Genomic DNA, 21,409 nt, shown 5'->3' on the forward strand with positions numbered 1-21,409 from the left:
ATCAATATCTTGCAAGTCTAGAAAAGCAACTGTTGGACAGAAAAACGTCAAATGAGTGGTAAATATTTTGGTTTTCTAATATATCCCTAATCTTCAGTGTATTCAGCAATCATACTTTAGACCAACCCGTTTTACCTCTCGTTTGATTTGCGCTTTAGCTTGGGGAAATTGTTTTTTTTGCTGATCTTTTCTATCTTCTGCTATTAGACTTGTACTATGCTGTTGTCCTCAAAGGAATTCCAGTAGTACTTGGTGTTGACTCCAGTAAATTCTACAAGACCTGCTGTTTAAATTCCCGCCCTCTCGGATCTTCATCTGCTATTCATCTTACTGTTCCGTCCTCACACCTTATTACTATGGGGAACAGAGCTTTCAGTCGCTCTGCTCCCCGGCTCTGAATATTGACTCCCTTTGCGTATTTAAGACACAGCTCAAAACACAGCTGTTTAAACTGGTTTATTCGCTTCAGTGCTGATTTTATCTGTTGTCAAGCTCTGTTTTGCAATTTTAACTTATTTTATGTATTTTATGACTACTGTTCCTTTTATTAATTTTGTTCTTTGTAAGGTGACCTTGGGTTTCTGAAAGGCGCCCTCAAATAAAATGCATTATTATTATTATTATTTTTTTTCTTGCCTGTCCCGTTTGGCTCTTTTGCCATCAGAATTGTTGTCTAAAGGCAAAGAAAGATGCCCAACGGATTTACTTTACCAAATTGACCATCCCAGCCTTGCCGTAATGGTCCATTTGATTCACCTTTTATTGTTTATTTTATTTTCACTTACTGAATACGGGACAGACTTGACTGGGGGAAAGAAGGGGAGAAAGAAAGAGGGAAAGAGAAACAGCTGAGAAGAGGGACGGGGGAGAAGGGCAAAAGACAAAAACCAACAGAACGGGCAGAAAAAAAAAAGAAAAAAGAAAAAAATGCATATATCAATCACCATTATTATTATTATTAAATAAATACAAACAACAACAGTTTGGTCTGCATTTCTTGAAAGATCATATCCCACAAACTTAATCTAGAGGTACCACACTGTCTGAAATTTGTTTTGTGTCTAAATCATTCTGCAGATCATTTCAAAGGTATATAGACACCTTGTAATTAAAATGAAAGAATGAATTAATTTTACATGTATAGAGAAGACATTTAGAATGAAACGTTATTGGCCATGTTTGCATGGTCCTTTTTTAAAAATGCTTTCATGACATTATTGTGAGTTCTGCGGCAGTCAGGGCTTTATAGGCTGATGAGCGGGACAACTGAATGTCAACTCTGGGGACACTGGGGAGGGAACCTGAGTTAGTGCGTGAGGTTAAGAGATACTGACCTCAACAAACAGCTTGGACATCCGCAGCTGTATGTTCTTGAAAGGCGATGAGCTATCAACTGATCACCATGAGTTGGATCAGGTGGCGAGGGAGGATGCCAAACAGACCTGGCACACCCAAACGTATAGTGAGGGTGAACTGGGGACGCATGGCAGAGGCCCTGGTTCAGGAGGTCTTCAACAGCATTCTGATGGAGGCATTGAGTCAGAATGGATGTCCTGCACCACTATAGCTGAGGCTGCTGCAAGGAGCTGTGGCCGCAAGGTGGTTGGTGCCCGACATGGTAGTAATTCCAGAAGGGAGGTATCAAGCTGAAGGAGGAGTCCTATTGGGCTTGGTTAGCCATCAGGTGATGGACAGTATTATATTTTAGACAGTATAAAAAAGTTTGATATACAGTACTCATTTAAAAAAAAGTAAATTGAATATGAATTAGCGCTTTGACTGCGAAAATATTGTTTTCTTCTGTGTAATAAGTGAACATATATGCAAGACAGGGTAGTGTCCAAAGTTCCCTAATGCTAGCAAGTCTGATAGCAAGCTGCATCAGCAACTGTGTTTAGTTTAGATGTTCTCTCAGTGTTTTTGTGGATTCTCTCCAAGCACTTTGACAGGGACATGCATATCGGGTTAACTGGTAATTCTAACTGGTGTGTATGAATGATTCTGTGTGTGTGTGTGTGTGTGTGTGTGTGTGTGTGTGTGTGTGTGTGTGTGTGTGTGTACCCAGGGTCCCAGGGTGAACCCTGCCTCTTGCCCTTTGACAACCCTATGACAACCCTATGCAATCTTGAATTGGATGGATTGGTGGAGTTTATGGATCAATAAACTGTAGTGGTACAATGCAAAGACACACATACATGCAGACTAGCAATAAATAACAGACTAACAAATGGTAAAACCTCATTTACTGAAACTGGAGCACTAACTTCCAAGACAGGCTATACTTCACAGCAGGTCATATTATTTGTCAGGTTATTTAATTTAAATGTTCTGAAAGTCACCAGCATGGCAAAGAGGTCTCGTTCAGTGAATTTAATTAGAGTAGGTGAGTCTTACAGGACATCCAAAAGGGGAAAAAATCATGATGAATACTTAATGATGTAAAGTTGGGAATTTTAACTTTGGGGATTGATCAGAGTGGGCATTAGGGGAACTGCCATTTTTGGAACTTTAAATTTCACAGTAATTAATTAGGAAGGAGTTCGGAGAGCACATTCCTCCATTAATACCTATGCCCTATTTTGTCATTTTAGATAAAGTGATCCATACTTGCATTATGGGTTTTTCCTATGCTTATGTTTCACCTTCCCAATGCGTTTCATGAAAATTAGCTGGGTAGTCTCGTTGACAGACAAAAGGACACTACCAGGCAGCAGTTAAAAAAATACCTCCGCCATGGCTTGTCCTTTGACTGAGGAAAATAAGCAAGCATAATAATGTCATACCAAGTATGAAGTCAATAAAGAGTCGGAGATTTAACAACAGGCCACCTCACTGACCATGGAATTTTTGGAGCTCTGTGCTTACAAATCACCTTGCTCATAATACAACCTTTGGTAGTGGCTAACAGACATTCTGGCTATAGTTGCCTGGGTAACCATCTAATATATTTAACACCAGATCCTATGTCAATCAAGTTTCTTACTTTCCAACTTACAGTAGTTTTAATTACTCACTAATTAAAGAAAGAATTTGCTAAAATATTACTGAGTTAGAATTAGTTTTACTCATAACTTATTACCAACTAACTATATTTACTAGCTGTCTATTATCACTTCTATATGTCACTAGATTGTCTTTTATTCTGAATTTCCTTCGCTAATCTCATCCTTCCATTTCCGACCTGGCGGTTCTCAGTCAAAAATATTTACCAACCTGACACATGATTCAAATCAATCCCACATCAAATTCACACATTAAAATCAGAAATATTCAAAACCAACATTGAAAGGTATGGTGACATTAGAATAATACTAATGCTATTTCCAACAGCTTCTTGTTTTTACTTAAGCTAACAATTTAATATACCCAATTAGTAAAATCAGGTTCTTCATTTCCATATGAAGAACCTGATTTAAGATACTACTCATACTACTACTACTACTACTACTACTACTACCAAGTTAGAACAAAGCTCACATTCTTAGAACATCTTAGTGCCATAGTACCTGACATGTGCTGCAGGAAGAAGCAGATTGTTAATTTGAGCTGACAGAGATAAACAGCCCACACTCTGTCCTCTCAGTTACCTCTGGAGCAGATGGGCAGGGCAAATGAAAGTGCCAGATTTCTGCTTTTTGGAAATTTGGCAGGGGTTTTTTTCGTTTGTTTGTTTTTTGGTTTTTTTTTTTGCACAGTAAGGCAAGAAGTTTACATTAACTATAAGTTAAAAAGTGATGGCCACTGAACTTTACAGTTTAACAGATGGAGCAAGGATTGCTATATGTGGGAAGGTGGTGGTTAAAAAATATAGGCAGATGGCCAAAAACTAAAAGGTCAGGACAAAATGTGCAGCCAGCATGTGGACAGGCAGATGTCTCTGACTGGCAGACCGTCTGCTCCTCATCAGCACCCCCTGCTGTCCAGAGGGGAAATGTTTTGTCCATTTGGGGAGCTGCAGACAATTTAGAGGGACAGCTACATGCAGAGATCAGATAATTATCCTTGGATATTGTGCTCCCTTTTATTTCCAGTCAGTGTGCATGTCTCTTGCATGCACAAACAATCACCTACTCGCAATGTGCATTTTATCACAGCACCGTCAGACTGTTGACCTGTCTGTAAAATAGAGCTATGGACATTCTGGGACCGCTCAAATGATCAACACTAATAGGAGAAAGGAACAAAAGGAAAGCATTAGTGCTGCCAGAGCACATCGTGTGGATCTGTGTGCTTGCAGGTGTGTGTAAGGGGATTTGTAAGATAGTGGGAAAAAGAGGGCTACTAAGTTTCACAAGCCTATATATTTTAAAACTCTGGCATTGTACTCAAAATCTTTATTATCGAAAGTTATAGGATGGGGTTCAAGAATACCGCATCCATCTGAGGTGCATGTGAATCAATAATCTGTATTCAGTTTGAGAACCAAAGGCACCATAATCGAAATAGAAATTCAGCTCATAATGACTGTGTCGTTTTTTCTCAGAAAAATGGAAAACATTAAGGAAAATGTATATTTATTGTATTATTTCCCTGTGGTGACTCTGCCAGCACAGAATGGTTGTTCCTGCATAACAAGTCATCCTGCGGCATATTTTAGTAGATATTATGGCAGTTGCTGTGCCTCCAGAGAAGTGTGAGCCAGTTTCTAGAAATGACCAGAGCCATTGCAAACATGTGTCAGAGAGTGGTAAAATATGATCAAATCAGGAAGGGTTGGAAAGCCCTGTATTAGGTTTTTTTGTTTTGTTTATTTTTTCACATTCCACCTCTATAGAAAATCAAAAATGAATGTTGCATTTGTGACTGATTACAGAAGAATTTTCAGCAAAATGAAGCACTGGCTCTGCAGCAGAAATATGATCCATTTATCAAACAGCATTATGATTTCCTGCTTAGGATGTGTTTTATTTGTAGCAGCTTGAGGTTCTCTCAGTTGCTGAGTTTAGGAGAAAAAGGGGCCTCATTTACTCACAGTGCGTACACAATTATTTTTAACATAATAACAATGATAATATTTATTACTAATGTCATTATTATTATTTCTTATATGTACCGTTTTCCAAAACACCATGAATCACAAAATGCTAATTATATTAAATGATTAATAATTAAATTCCATCTTATCTCATCTTAAATTCTGTATATCATTTAGATTTTTACAAAAATGGCACATCATGGCTGGATTTCATCACTTACACTCTTTTCTTGTTCTTTGTGGTGAGTTTCTCATCTAAGGCTGACAAATCATGTGCTCCTGGTTCTTTTCCTTGTAGTCTGTTAGTCTTTTTCATATCAGCTTTGATAGTTTTCATGTCTTTTTTTACTTGAGTCACACTGACTGTCTTAGGGGAAACAATATTCAAAAACTCTGTTATTTTAGTCTTGCTCTTTGGACACAGTTGTTTCAGTTTCTTAAGGAAACAGTGTGCAGATTTAATAAATCCAATGCTACATTTGCAAAATTTTTTGTGTGGGGTAAGAACATTTCCATGCACATATTAGTAAATGAGGTCCAGTGTCTTTTTGGAACAAGACAAAATTAAAAAAAATAGGCCATTTAGAAACTGGTTTACTATAAGAACCCAAAACTACAAAAAGAGTATGACAATGAAATGCAGTCAAAAAGATGATCATATATTCATGTGACATCTTTATCCGAGAAGTAACTGTTACCAAATATATACAGTATACAGTAAAATAGACTAAACACATTTTTACCTAAACCCTTTCCTCTAGGCAAATCTTCAGTTAGCTGACATCATTATGACATCATTCGAGTGGTAAATTGACTAAACTTGACTCAACAGTTTTAAAAGACGGAGCTGCACTCCAAATGACCTGTAAACTAACTTTCATTATCTACTGTCTTTTATTTCAGAGTGCCTCTTTAAAAGTGTCAATCCGCTGCATTACTGTCAGCATTCTGGCTTTCACAGCAGTTTGCATGCATCAGGGAAGATCTAAGGACCCGGCCTTGACATTTACACAACGGCTGAAACTTAAAAGATTGCTGATACACACTGAGATGCAAACATTTCAAAGCTCAGGCACACACACAAACACACGCAGGCGCTGGGTGCATGAAAGATCCTGCAGCAACTTCATCAAAATGTTGTGGTTTTATTAAATCACCTCTGCAATAAAACCTTCCACTTGCCTCACAATGCTGAGATACGCAGCAAAACCAAGAGAAAAGAGGAGGAGAAACTCTCAGATCAGAAGAATCCATGAGTACCTACAGGCTGACACGACACTGTGCACGAATGCACCATGCAAAGTCTAAGAGTCCTCTTTCTGTGTGCTTGTGTATATTAAATGAGACAAAACAAGTGCACAACATCTCTGATCATGCAGCTGAGCAAGAAGAGATCTGGTGTCTTAGCTGTTTTGCATTAAGCAGGCCTTAGGGTAAAAATAAATTAGTCGGAGCATCACTTTAATTAGAAATTACTCCAAGCACTCGCACTCTTTAAAGCTCCTTTCATTCATTTACAATGCTGTATTTCAATTTTCAAGCGAATTTAGGCTGCGCAAGTCCCAGAGGATGTGTTTAAAGAGGAATAAACTGGAACAAAAACCAACAGCTGAATGGATGGACCCCAGAGGATAATGACACTGACAGAGTGCTTCTGATTGGCCAAGAGACAAAGCCCTTTACACCAATGGGAAGATGGCAACAGAAAGACAGGAAAATAAAAAGCTAAGGCTTACAACGAGGAAGATTTTTTTTTAAAAGGAGGATCAATGCATGTGAATGCTTAGACACTCAGGAGGTATCTGAATGCTAGGTTATATGTTTCTGCTGTGCCCTCTGTTCCCATGACGACTGCCGACAAGGTCACTTTCGCTAGCCAAGGCAACGCGGTAGCCCAGCCATGGCAGGCAACACAGAAAGAGACAGAGGCAGAAGAAGGGGAGGACAAATATTAAATTATGGTGTGAAGAGGGTGAAGGAAATTTGATGATTAAGGACACCATGTGTGAAATTTCATTCGCAGGTGCACAGGTGAGACTAGCGCCGCGTGTGAGGACAAAAGCATCTGCGGTCTTACACTTTAACGAGTTCAGCCTTGAATAGGTGTGCTGATGAGAGCATGTGCCCCACTTCCCCCACTCATCTCAAGGCCAAATCCTGAATGACAAAAAAAAAGAGGCTCTAGGCAAACTTTTTAACATGCCCCTGAACGTCCTCCAACAAAACAGATCAATCACTGAATGAGTTCCCTTGTCTACCTCAATGCATCATGGTCCCTGTATTCCTGCCAGATTCTCTCCCCAAAGTGGCAAAGCATAACCTGTTGTGTCCTTATTCATGCCGCCTCACCTTTCCATTTGGCAGACAGCAGGACTCCGGTAAATTAGTGTAGTTTATTATTAATTCCAGTGATTAATTACAGAAAAAAAGATGTCTTGTTGAGATGACACAGCTGTCTTACTCATGCCATGATCTGAGGTGAATTAATTTCCCGCTGAAACACCATAATTCTCCCCAGTGCCATCTTTCGGGGTGTCAGCTTCATCTTAACCACTCGTGGCATTTGTTTTATTAGTGCTGGCGATAAAGGGCATTGGATGGGCAATGGCCCAAATGTGTTGTCCTTCTTTTTTATATTTCTGTAAAGTCATATGCTTGCAACGTGTGACCCTTCCTCTTCTCTACTTAATCATTCTTTATAACCCATCATAAAAGATAAGGCTGTAAATCCTGATTAGGCTATGGGATTTAAAAAAGGATTGGGTCTAATTTTATCAATAAATCAGACATTTAAATTTTGGATGGCGGAATAGAGATACTGCCCAGCAACAACCAAAAAAACAAACCCAAATAGCTTCCTTAAATAAACTCTTTTAATTGTCATGTGTTCATTAAGATGAAACTTCACGAAGAAGCTAACTAATTTGCTCTCTGAAAATTAAATGGCAGATTGTGTAAGCTAATTAGCATTGGATACCTCATTAAGATGTTGGCATGCATGTGTGTATGTTTGTGCATGTCACTTGTAAGATGCACTGCAGGATAACAAATTTAAAGGGGCTTTAGATAGTGAGCAATGTGTCAGTCTTCCTGTAAGCACTGTGAAGTGGTGGAGAAAAGCAGTCTGTTCGGCAGCCGAATTGCCAACACGATCACGTATCGTGCCAAAAATGTGCGCCGTCACCTGCCAAAGGCTGACTGGTCAGTTTATTTTTAACTCTGGGACCAAAAGAGTGTTTACAAACCTATCAGCATCATCATTATGGTTCCAGCATGACACAACAATGACAGGAAAATTGTGTCTCTTGAGCTGTGCTATTTCTTTTACAAAGACAAAAAGTGATAGCACTCAGATTTAATAAATTGTGCCATATTTTTTGCCCTAAATGGTTTAACTACAGTAAAATGGCTTTATATTGCAAGAATGAAAATTGCATTTTTATGCTAATTGTGGTGAACTGCAATGCATAAATGAAATTAGTTTGATTAAAAACAAAATATTTGCTGTTACCTTTGAATGTTTTTGGGCATTTACTTGAACTGTTATTTTGAAATATTTTACAAGGTTTTAAAAACTCTTTCTTCCTTGGAAGTTATAAAGTTGTGGTAATCTCCCCTTGACTTCAGTTCGGGATTCTTTGAGGAGTATGTCATTCTCTTATAATGTCACTGAAAGAACCTCACCACTTGCAACACTTACATCTGCAGGGTATTTACATTATTCTCCTTGTCTACAATGCCAGACAGCGGCATATCAAAGTCATTTTCCATGCCTTTTTAAAGTATTTAGCTTTCTAAGCTTGTTAAGAAAGCAAGAGCCCCCTTGTTTGGATTTACCAGCTTTCTAAGATAAACACTGTCAAAACAGCAGGCGCTGTCAGATTTACCAAAGTGCTCGGTGATAAATTTGACCATCTGCAAGCTCTGCTAATGTATTATAGCTGGCTGCATAATTAAAATATGCTTTGAAAAACAAATCATTATCATCTCTGATAAAAAAGAAATATATAGCTATCTTCCAAGTATTAATTCAGTTTGTTGCTATCATAGTGTGGCTTTTTAATGATTATTGAAGGATTGTTACGGGAGCAATAGCATAGAACTAATATAGTGCCAAACAGTGCTATACCATATTTCCTCAAATGATAGTTTAGTTTACCACAACAGAATAAGAAAATCAGACACATGTTTGAAACAGGCTTTTAACAGAGGCGAGATTTCGTTCCTCTGCTTGACTGCAGAAAATGGTCAACAACATGCAATATAGGCCTGCTCCAATATTATTTCGTTTGCCCTATTAAAGTAACTGCCTACGCTTATTATAACATAACAAGTGACAGCTCACTCATTAAACAGATAAATTAGCTCCCTTGAGATTCTCCACACAATGACTTTATTTTTAACAACAAGCTGGGAATCAATTAACTCAAGTCATCTGCACTAGCATGAAAGGGGAAGGTCATCAAACTGGTGACTCACTGCACTCATGGTGTCACTTCTTTGTTAATCCAACATAATGGAACAACTTATTATGGCAGAACATGTTTAATTTTTCTTTATGGGTGCTTTGTATTTGTGACTAAGTGAGCAAAAAAAAAAGGTGAACAAAGTAATATGGAGTATACCTAACAAAGCAAAAGCAGTTCATATTTCAAACTCAGCACGAGTGACACTGACTGACACTGACATGTGACATTTTGTGGGAAACATGGTTTGATATATGAGTTTCATTTATCTTTTCCAACTGATCTGGTCTTTTATGAGGGATGAAAGAAAACAAACAAGGACTAAATGTTGAATGTACTTCAATAGTGTCTCTAATATTTTATATATTTGGTCTTTTCTGTGCGCGGTTTCTATGGTGGCTCTGTGTTTGGGACATCCCTGCTGCATCCGGCTGTCAGTCTGCCAGAAATTGCACAAATGCCTTCATAAGTTCTAAGTGACGATTATAATCAACATTGTCTAGCAATTTATTAAGCAGAGCAGAGCCCAGAAAGTTAGTGTACTGTCACTGATCTACTGGTAGTAGCAACACCACCCATGTACCTGCTGACAACAGAACAGAACAGCACTACTGTTAGCACCTTCTGCAAAAAATAAATAAACAAAAAAATGAAAAAAATAGTTCAGAAGTAAGAGTGCAGATTCCCTGTAACATTTGTAACAAATGATTTTGGATATGATCCCAAACACTTGAGTAAACTTCACACTGTGGCATCAAAGTGTGAATATAAATGTATGCTCTGGGAGGGGTTTTTAAGAGGAAGTGCATACTGTTTTTTGTTGTGCTTCCATTCAGATCAAACCAATTGACTATAGGCTGCTGACTAGCTGAGATTTCATGATTGGTACGCATTTGTAGTTACAGGCTCAGAGACTCAAATAAAACTCAATCATTGTACACACAGCAAATTCTACCTGCAGCTTGTCCATTGGGGATCTTTCCAAGTGCCATCTTCTGCTGTGCCTTTCTCTGTGCTGCAATATTCTAATAATCATGTTTTCCTTCCATTTATTAGGTTCCCGAGGCCCTGTGTGTTGACTACAGCAGTTCTCAGTTCTGCTGTAAAGCAGAAAGTTAAACTTAAGGTACCCTATGGGACTGTAAAAGTATCAACAGTACTCCCGAGTGCAAGTTTAGCACACTCCAGCAAAAGATGGCTCACACTACTAATTGAAAGGCTGTGGCCATCCCTTCCAATCACCCCCTCCAATGACTGATTATATATCTGACTTTGTGACCCCGAATACAGATCACCTATCGTCTCTAAACCCTCTGGGGCCTCCTTAATGCATGGCAAGAGTGACCACACTGTCACAATGAATTTCCAGCCTCCTCAGAGTCCTCATTATACGTGACAGTAAAATCTTCACTTTCCTTTTCAGTTCTCAACTTTCCACTTTCTGCTCATTTAAATTCTGCTATATTCACAGCATTGTGAATGCCAGGCTAATCAGAAAAAAACTCCTTAGGTAAAGACGTGCACAAACCAAGAGCAAACAAAGCTCCAAATCAGTACAATTAGTTCTTATAGAGGCTCATGGTGCTGCCCTTTTCTAAGTTGACCCCTCTGACACAGAGGCTTGAATTACTCAGAGTAGAAAGAGCGGTGCTAATGAAACATCAATAATTGCACTTTGTCAGGTTTAGTGAGTGAACGAAGGCTTCATCCCGAAGCGGAGGCAATGCACAACGAGGCAATGAGTTGTCTTTTTTATATGTTAATGAGGTCTTTTTTGCTGTGAAACCCTTTTATCGCTGAAGACAACTCGCTCTTGTTTCAGTATAGTCTGCACCATTTGCAGTTTGCATCAGATTTCACACTCCTCGTCAGAGTCATAACTCTGTCAAATCACGACAGACAGACATGACACAAATATTTTTAGATTAAATGTAATTTGTGATTTTCGATTATCTCTCATGTCATGCATACCATGAATAATCCTCCACAGAATGTCAACTTGTACACCCACTGCTTCATTGCCAATAAGTTCAAGCTGACCTTATTTGACATAATTGTATTGTTATTAATTTATCAAAAAGCCAAGAAACTTGAAGCTCAAGTAGCCCATAGTTAAACAAACGTAATCGACACCATGAAGAATTAAGGTAGTTCTGAAGGTCCAACCCAGTAGAAATAGGTGTAACTAATGAAGTGGTTGGTGAGTGCATATATGGCATGCTTCACCCTTAAGGATTATAAGTATGGGGGAAAAAAAAACAAGTAAGAAATCAAAGTGTTCAGTACAAGTGACATGGCAGCCTATTTTTAAGGATTTCTTTGCTGATTGCCAATGTTGTATGTTTCCCTGCATTTTATGCATTATGTCTAATCTATGCCATGTGTACCATAGCGAAATACTACTACAAACATGTATGTCAGCACACACAAGAATAAGTGGTGCTCCTGGCGTTAAATTCAAAATGAGCATCATCATCATCAAGACAGAGGTAAGTCAAAAATATAAGGATTATCTCCTAAAAGTTTCATGATTTCTGAATTACAGCCTTCCCTGATACAGTTACAAACATATACTCATTAGCCAGTTTATTATGATGTCAAATATCTAATCAACTAATCACACAGCAGCAACTCAGTGTACTTGGGCAGGTAGGCTTGGACAAGACAACCTGCTCAAGAACAGGGAAGAAAGGTCTTTTAAGTCACTTTGAACATTGCATGGTTTTTGGTAGCAGACGGGTATCTCAGAAACTGCTGATCGCTGGGGATTTCCCCACCCAATCATCTTTAAAGTCTGGAACTGTCTGAAAAAGAGAAAATATCCAGTAAAGTGGAAGCTTTCTATGCAAAAATGCCCTGGTGATGTCAGAGGTCATCCTCCTTTGAGTTGAAGGGAAGGCAACAGAAACCCAAATAAACTCTCATTACAACCAAGGTATGCAGAAGAGCATCTCTAAATGTACAACACACCCAATCTTGAAGCAGATGGGCTACGGCAACAGAAGAGCACCTTTGGGATGCGGTGGAATGAGAGATATACATCATGGATGTGCAGCCAGAAATTCTAGAGCTACATTGTAATGTTATCCTGTTAATATGGAGCGAACTGTCTGAGGAATATTTTCAGAATCTTGTTGAATCTATGCCATGACGAATGTAGTCAGTTCTCAAGGAAAAAAAATATGTAACTCTGAATAGCACGGTGTAAAGAAAAACGAGTAAGAAATCAAAGTGTTCGTTACAAGTGATAGGGCAGTCTGTTATTATGGATGTCTTTGTTGATTAGATGGACAGTGTTGTATATTTTTCTGCATTACATGCATATTAATTAATCCATGATGTGTGTACCAAAGTGAAACGCAGCCACCCACACATGTACATCAGCACACACCCACGCACACAGACAGGGAGCTATGTTCTGATCACTGCCAAGCCGAAGCATGCAACATGATAAGAACTTCCTTTTTTCACATGAACACAGATGCAATACATTACATTATGCAATGCAATACAAGGAGGCGCACCAGATTCCAACATGGGAAAGACCCTACTGTACACAGAGTATGTGTTATGGCAGTTTCACAAACACACTCAAGACTTCAGTTACATGGTAATATTCATACATGGCTCTTTTGAACTTAGTGTGACCACAGTGAAGAAACAAGCCCGAATGACGTGAGCATGAATGACGATGGATGCAATGAGGCGTGGGTGCCATGTGGAGTTATGTGATGCGATGATGCCGTGTGAGTAAATGATCGACCAATCACTGACAACAATGCGGACATATAGAAATCAACGACAACAGAATACAGCTTTCAAAAACAGATAAGACACAACAAGAAGAAACGAGAAAGGGCAAAACAAAACCACAAGCTGCTTTCCGTGTGGGCCCCAGAGAGTCCTGCTTTGAAGTGGTTTGCTTCAGATACTGGCAACGAGGGGAGGGGGTGTTTTGCAGGGATGGAGGGGTTGACAAGTTAGCAAAGACCTTCTGCTGTGCACTTCGCTTGTACCTTTTGCTAATGGCCCCAAAGCACAAAACAATCACAAAACACAACAGCCCCAAACACCCTCTATCAAGTAAAGTTCAAGCCGGTGAACTTGATCAATTTTGCTCTTTGAATTGCCCCACCCCTCACCAGTTTTAAACCCATGAGAGTCACTCCTGTGAACCTTTAATCCCTTCCAATAGAATCACAGCATGTATTAAATAATAAAGGCTCTGAAGTGACTTTTATAACAAAAGATCCAGTACAAGATGCTGGGTTTCAGTAAGTCGGCAGGCTTTCTGAAGCCCATTTTTCTGCTTTGTCAAAACAGCAAATAAACCTTGTATAATATTCACAACTCTTCCTTCCTCTGCTTCTCAACTACACAGGCCTGAGAGGGATTTAGAGTGTGATTGTGTTGGTCTGCAGCCTTTTGCCACTTACTGTGTCCAGCACTGCAGGGGCTATGATTTGCTATCAATGGGCGTTTGCTTATCTGCTATTTTCTGCCAAGCTCAGACAATGCGGCAAAGCAATTCTGTGACACGTGCAGTCAACAACAAACAAACCATTTTGGGGCGGATAGCTTAATTGCTATTGATGCTCCTTGGCTAGATGAATATCATAATTTTCTTTCAAAGTCTGGTGGTAGAGTGCACTTGGGGAAAATATAACCAGGAGGCACTGTCAATTTTGCTTGAAAGGGGCCAGATAATACCTTGTCAAAGCCTTTCATTATTTCTTTTGTTCCTACATGTCTAATTATATATCTTAGAGACTGCCTGTACAACATTAAGTATTGATTATTATGCGTCCTCAAAACTGCCTAGCCAAAATAGTCCTACAAAAGTACAGTCATTACAGCAGCTAATTATTAGTTGCTGTGTTTTTTCATATTTCCCAGGACAGTGGGAGTAAATTACCCCATCAAACTGACTTCAGAGCTTTCAAATTACATGGAAAACTTGATTTAAAATAAAGAGCCTATTTGTAATTTACCACCAGTACTAAGTAATTGCATGGGCTAATCTGTCAAAAAAAGATATCATCAGCATTATCATTCTGCTTTGCCTACTAAATCCAATGTAATATTTCCCCAGTTGTTCAGTTTTCGCAAGTACTTGACCATTGTCCAGAAAATGGGATGTTACTGATATAGATCATATTGCTGTGTTTCATTGTGTTTATCGCAGTAGCCTGACAAACATGGCACTAACAGTCGCTGGAAATAACAAATCGTATCCAGTGTATCTTAAATTCACTCAGGAAACAAGTTCAATCTCAACCACAACAAGATCCAAAACCCAAGCTGTTGTGACAAGGGACATTTAAAACCATTGGGAGTGATTCGCTCTCTGTGGCTCGGTGTCTATTTAAGATAGATGAGATCATGAAGGGGATGGAATGCACCTTGTCCTGGAAGAACCTGAAGCAGTTACAACCACTTCAACTTAGATACCACTGCTGGGGCACTTGTGTTGACTAGTGTAGCTACGGCAGCACTGCTATAAAAAGGATGCATGATACGTGGCTGCAATCAAAGTTGAACAAATAAATAAACTTAAATTGAAAAAAATTGAAAAAAGAAAAAAGAAACATTTGTGCAGATGTTACAAGGATGCAGTCATCTTACCTGGGAACACAGGCAGTGGAGGTCTCCCCCTCAGGAGCCTCTGGGGCTGGGCAGCAGAACTGGTGTAGTACTGTTGGGTTTCTGTGTGAAAAAAGAGTGGAAACAAAACAGAGGCAATCATATATTTTGTTTAAACTTTAGTTATTGTTTAAATGTAGAACAAAACACTATATATGACAGCAACTTTTTAATCATGGCTTAGCCAGCGTGGCTAGTGGCTAAATCATTATACACCATATATGTATAACACCATGAAAGTGTAGCAGAGTAATAAGGTTAGAGGATGAGGTTGGTGTACCTAGTTGCCAGTTGGGGTGTGAGCCCCACGTCCATCCTCTGTACTGTTCATGCTCTTAATGGGGTGAACTGTGTTATTTCCTTTACAAACATAGCTTGGTTAAAATGCATTATTTTTTATATGATTATAGTAATATATATATATATATAGTATATATAGTATATATATATATATATATATATATATATATATATATATATATATATATATATATATATATATATTTATGTTTTTGGTTTGTTGATTTATTTATTAATATAGTTTAATGTCTCTTTCTTGTAGCTGTGTTTTAAGTGCTGCAAAGTTAGTCTGACATTACTTAGTTTTTTTTTGGTAAATCTTTGTCTGCCTTCCTTTCTGACCAGCCAGTCATGAACTCATTTGACTGGTGGTTATACTATATACAATAAGGCAGATAACCTTTGACCATGGTTGGATGGTATCACGTGAGAAACCTCTATTGTCAGGTGAATTTATCAGTCTCTAAAAGCCCACAAAAATGTTGACAACAGTTTGCAAACCCTACATTAAAAACATTAATGTCTAAAAAAGTTTTTAAAAAATCTGGATGCTGTTTTAGAGAAGAAATTCAGTGAATGCATTTTAATTTTTGACTGAAATACTGGTTAAAAGATCCCGTCAGTGTCTTATGATTTGCATCAAAATCTGTTTCCTGAGATCCTGAAGCCTGCATTTCCTCACTGCCCACTGGTTTTCCACTGTGGATTTCCCATTTTAGCTCATCACCTGATTAGTTTCCCACATACACATCTGCTTCCCATCAGTCATCAGCCCTGTGTCTCATAGCTGTAGTCACCAACACCTGCATATTTCCAGCTTCCTAGCTAATCAAATAAAACCAATGCCAGTGGGGGAAACAAGATATCAGCATGCACCCTGTTTCACCTTATTCAACTCCTTGCAGTCCTTACAACCAGAAATGTCTGCTTTGTCTGTGTTTCAGAGTCACTCTCTAAGATACTGCTTTACTCAACCCAAGCTCAGTGTTGCTACAGAGTTTATTTATGGGGAGACTTTCAGGATTACCCTAGCATGAAATCACTGTGCTAGCATTGGTTAGGATCTGAAGACAGCAGTGGCATGAATTTGAGGCACTGACAGCTGACAGTGTGATTTTCAGCAGTCCACTAGCACTGAACTGCAATGCAGACTGATGTATTTGGAAAAATTTGAGCCAATATAGTTTGAATATTGGTATACGCACTCACTTTCTCAGGCTTTTACAGTATTCACAATTGCTAAATATTAATTTGTTTATGGGACATTTTTCTTCCTTTTTATTTAAAAAAACCAAATAAATTATAAATGCAGTTCACAGGTGGCTTTGTGTGGCTATTTTGGTTATCCCAACAATCACAGATATATTAACTCTGTTGTGAACAGCTTATTTAGCCTGAAACAAGCATTTCATAACAGGCTTACAGAGTTGAAAGTTAGCATACAGTCACATTGTGTGATGTCTGATGGTGGGAAAGAACCTTCTTTACATTGTACTGAATGCATATATTCACAATGTTACAGCAAACTGGGCACATTATTAGAGTGCCACTGAATGTTTAAGTCATTGTTCTATGTTGTGAACAAAAGCCTAACTTTTTAATGCAGTATGCATTTTTCTTTTGAATTGAATTGTAGCCCTGCAAATACTTACTCAGTCATTTTATACTCCATTTATTAAAATAGGCACTTTTTCTAAAAAAAAAAAAAATTGATGGTGGCGGGCTGAAAAATATATTACTTGCACTTCCTGACCTTGCTCCTTGTCATTTGTGCAAAATGGCCGTAAACCTGTTAATGTCAACTGTGCAGCAATTTGACTCATCTGCACCAGGGCACACCTCCGCCTACCCCACTCCTGCTTTACAGGTGAAAATAGAGCAACAGGACCGCTAGTCTTTGACTTTATTTATTTTCTGCTGTGTTTTACTTGCATCTATTTGAAAGACTGAGTGTAAACACAAAAAATATTTTATTTTATGTGCTGGAATGTGCAGAAAATAGGTTTAAATGTTAAACTAATTTCTTCAAGTCAGAGAATGTTGCATATAATTAAATTTTTACTTGATGCATAAAGTTAAAAGATTAAAACTGATAAAAACAAGTTTAAAAAAAAGAGACTTTTCCATTTGTTTACATTTTATATGATGGATTATGCAGAAAACGTAGAATTGGGCTGAAAGATCTATCGCTTTATCACCTATGCAGGTTGTAAATTGTGTTTTTAAAAAGTAACTAAGTAATTAATTACTTTTGAAAATAAGTAATCAGTAAAATAACGGGATTACTTTTCTGGGGAAGTTATCAGTAATTAGTTACTGATTACTTTTTCAAGTAACTTGACCAACACTGCTTATAAGTGAGTAGTTTGTTTTTCTGTTTTTGTAAAGGACTGAAACACTGTTATCATTTATATGTGGAAATTATGCACTCATACTGAAATATGTGTGTGTGTGATATATCTGGAAGCTGGTCCACGGGAAAAAAAAATTACTCAATCATATATTCTGTAAATGAGTTTGGATGTTATAAGGTGATCTTTCCAGTCACTTTTCTCTTTTGTTTCAAGCTTATTGACATTACAGTTGTCTTTATGTTACTTTAGTGAGAGAATGTGAGATGCTGTGTTTGCTCTCGCACAACAATATCTGCCCCGGAGCCTAACACAGGATTGTTACACTGTATCTATAATGTGAATAAAGATGGTATTTGTTCAGTGCTCTGGGCCCTATTCCAGGAAGCAGGTTCAGCAAACTCTGAGTCTACTCATGAAGTTAGAGTTAATTAACATTCGGACTGACAACTTTGAGTTTACAGTTCAAGAACAGCTGATCAGATCAGTCAGCTCTGAGCATGTTCACCCTGAGTTAAGTGCATGAATGAGTAGGAGCTTCAAACTAGCTGCTGAGCAAGACTTTTTTTTGTCGAAGGACTTTGCTAACATCCACGATGAAATGAAGCATTACTACATAGAGCAACGCAGTTATGTCCATTATGGCAGTTCTGCCACATATTTTCCTGCAGGGCATCACAGTTAGTTCCTTTTATAGCAAAGAAAGGCAAGTGCAGAAATCTGAGAGTGGATGAGTGATAAAAGAGATCCCTGCAAGCTCCTCAGAATTCCTAGATAAAGATGAGGAAATCATATTAAGGTAGCACGGCGAGTCAGTGAGCATGGAACGAGGAAAGGGGAGGAGGGAGTGGAGGATGTGGTTTAAAGGATGTGTATGCTGACAGAAATGATCAAATCAATTTAAAATAGCGTGTATGAAATAAACAACCAGAGAAAAGAATATATCATCCAAAACATATTGCAGTGTTTGGATTTTTCTTTTAATCTTAGTAACATATTTATTTTAGGAAATTCAACTCAAGATTAAAAACACTACTTAGGTGAAAAACTATCTAATGATGTTTCATTTTAATACTCCCCCCCCCCCCCCCCCCCCCCCCCAATATCCTTTTCCATTCTTGCCTGTTTAGAGGTAATACAGGAGAGATGTCCACAGAAGCACAGAGTTCATATTTTGAATAAATCAGCACCATGGACAGAGACAGACCAGGCAACTGCGTCTCCGGGAAAAAAACATCTATTCTCAACTCAACTGAAGTTTTTGAAAAGTAATCCCAGCTAAAAAAAAGTGCAGAAAAAATTGTTCAGCTGTTTACAGAGCAATACAATGTGTGCAACAAACGGTTGTTTTCATTTTAAACAAGTGCGCACAGAGAGCACAATGTCCCCAGAAGGGCAAAGGCTATACTTAAACTTTGATGCTTTATGATGTTTATACTACAACATGCTGAATATCTGATGTTAAATGATAATAAAAGGATTCTGATGTTGTGTGGCGTCATACTGAGAGAAAAAACTGTGTACAACACTCTTGATATGTTTTCTTTTTCAAGGCGAATGCTGACCTTTGCTTCCAACAGTGACGACAAAGACCAAATGCTTAAAGAATCTAGTTAGCTGTTACCAGGGTCTACAGTCACACAGCTGTTAAAAATGATATCTTGAAAGCTGTGGACACTGGACTGCTAACAAACCTCTCTTTGTCTTCACAATGATATTAAATTGCAAAAGAAATAATAATAAATTCCTGCTGACACTTTCAGTTTTGTTTTGTTTTTTCTAGTTCATGGTGTGTTCCTTTTTTACCAACTGAGAACAATTAATTGATTATCATAATAGCAGAAATCTTTGTCTTCTACCAACAGACTTAAAGAGTCAGGCCATGCACTTCAAACCAATGCATTAGCAGGTTGGGCTGTGAAATGGTAAAATACTCTTTTCAGAACAAAGAATTCTCATAAAGTTTTAGTAGAAAGACTGATTAGATCATTTGTCTTTAAAGCTGCTGACCAAGAACTCACTGTGTAAAAGTGCTTTTATTATACTAACACTGAAATTTTCCACGATTAGCAGTTCATCAAAACCTCTAAGAGAAAGAAATACAATTGACAGGACAGTGAAAGTGTGGCTCCAGCAAGTCTACTGATAATGCATCAAAGCAAGACATCCCCCTCCTTTGCTGGAACAGTCAATGGCCCTACAGTCAAAGATGAAGGCAATACTGGCTTATAGTGAAGACAGAGCAAGGACTTAAAATTTTAATGTCAAAAAGCTTTGAGGCCATTTTGCTTTTCTTTCTTCCTCAGTTTGCAGTTCTCTTTCAAAGTGGAAGCTACTTCACATTGTCCACATTCCTGACTTCCAGTCTCCATCGTCCATCTCTTACTCCAATACCCCCCACACCCACATCTACTCCCATTCCACTCCTTTCCTTCTGTCCTTTTAACACTCTCGATGACTCTCCATCCCCCTGTTCTGGGCACGTTGAGCTAAAGAAGAATTTGCACAATTACTCTTGCTGTCAGAGGGTGTCACTGGTAAAAAGAGCAACCGGCCTTCCGTATGCCTTGTCGCATCCCTTGACCCAGGACACAGGGAAGGACAGAGAGATGAGAATCAAGACATAAAGGTGAGAAAGCAAGGCCAACATTTACAACAGCAACAATCTCTCAATCCCTTATTACAGCATACTAGTCTTTTGATCACTGACTGGAATCACAAGGAGACTCGTACGCCCTCTTCCAAACGTCCTTCAAGAGCATGACTACAGGCTCAACTTAGGAGTACTTCAGTCTGTTCCCTGTGAAGTGCCTTTGTGAAGTGCAATAGTTGCACACATTAAACAGAAAAAAAAAATTAATAATCATTTTTAGACTTTCCCAAAACAGCTCAGCCATGAAAGCACAGATTGTTGTGCTACTTGTACTCCATAAAGTCAAGAAAAAAGAAGTGGAGACAGGGCCTCAAAAAAGCAAGGCTGGGGTGGAGTGGCAGTAGGGTTGTGGGACGCAACAATAGCAGGCAGTACAGGGAGGGTATGACAGCAAATTAATTCCCATTGTTAATGGCTCCTCTAATTGTGTTCGCCTTAACGAGCATGACACCGCTGTGGCCGATTTTAATAGGTCCAGAACACAGGCGGTCTCAGAGGGGACACAGATTAGTAAGAGTGCTGGAACAGCGGAGCCACTTGTTCACATAGATAAAGGTTTTATATTCTGAAGGTCCATTAAAAAAATTATGTGCACTTTGATAGTCAAAATTCAGACGGGTTGCATTAATGTTTAATTAACCTAATAAAATCTGTTTATCACTTTTGTACTATGACATTTTCAAAAAGAGCAAATCTTTTTTATTAAGAGTCGCACAAACAATTCCTGGCATGTCTTCACTTCTTGCATTTATGACCAAATTGCATTAATTTTCTAACTAATGCTTATGCGCATTGTTGGCAAGAGTAAGATTAAAACAGTGTATGTATATGCTTGAAATGAAGTTGGAACCAGCTGCTTGCCTTAACACAATGTTGTGAATGGGTGGAGGGGGGGAGTTATCTGCCTCTGTCCAAAAGAAGCAGCAACCTCTGGGGCTGAAAATTTAAGCTAGAGCCAAAATGTGCATTTTTACTAATGACCACTAGAGGCTGACCTGACTTTCCAGCAGAAATGACCATT

At 38.5% G+C, this 21,409-nt stretch overlaps 1 protein-coding gene across 1 annotated transcript in view; it reads right to left on the reverse strand.

Annotated features, from left to right (window-relative positions):
- iqsec3a (IQ motif and Sec7 domain ArfGEF 3a) overlaps positions 1–21,409 on the reverse strand; it is a 135,259-nt gene that overhangs the window by 96,677 nt on the left and 17,173 nt on the right. The window contains exon 2 of the mRNA XM_085376657.1: positions 15,067–15,147. Coding sequence (XP_085232783.1) covers positions 15,067–15,147 — 81 coding nt within the window. The remainder of the gene's footprint in view (positions 1–15,066; positions 15,148–21,409) is intronic.

This window comes from Diplotaxodon limnothrissa, linkage group LG17 (assembly GCF_057381915.1).
Source record: "Diplotaxodon limnothrissa isolate DT_005_m linkage group LG17, D_limnothrissa_male_GT1.1, whole genome shotgun sequence".
Taxonomy (NCBI): domain Eukaryota; kingdom Metazoa; phylum Chordata; class Actinopteri; order Cichliformes; family Cichlidae; genus Diplotaxodon; species Diplotaxodon limnothrissa.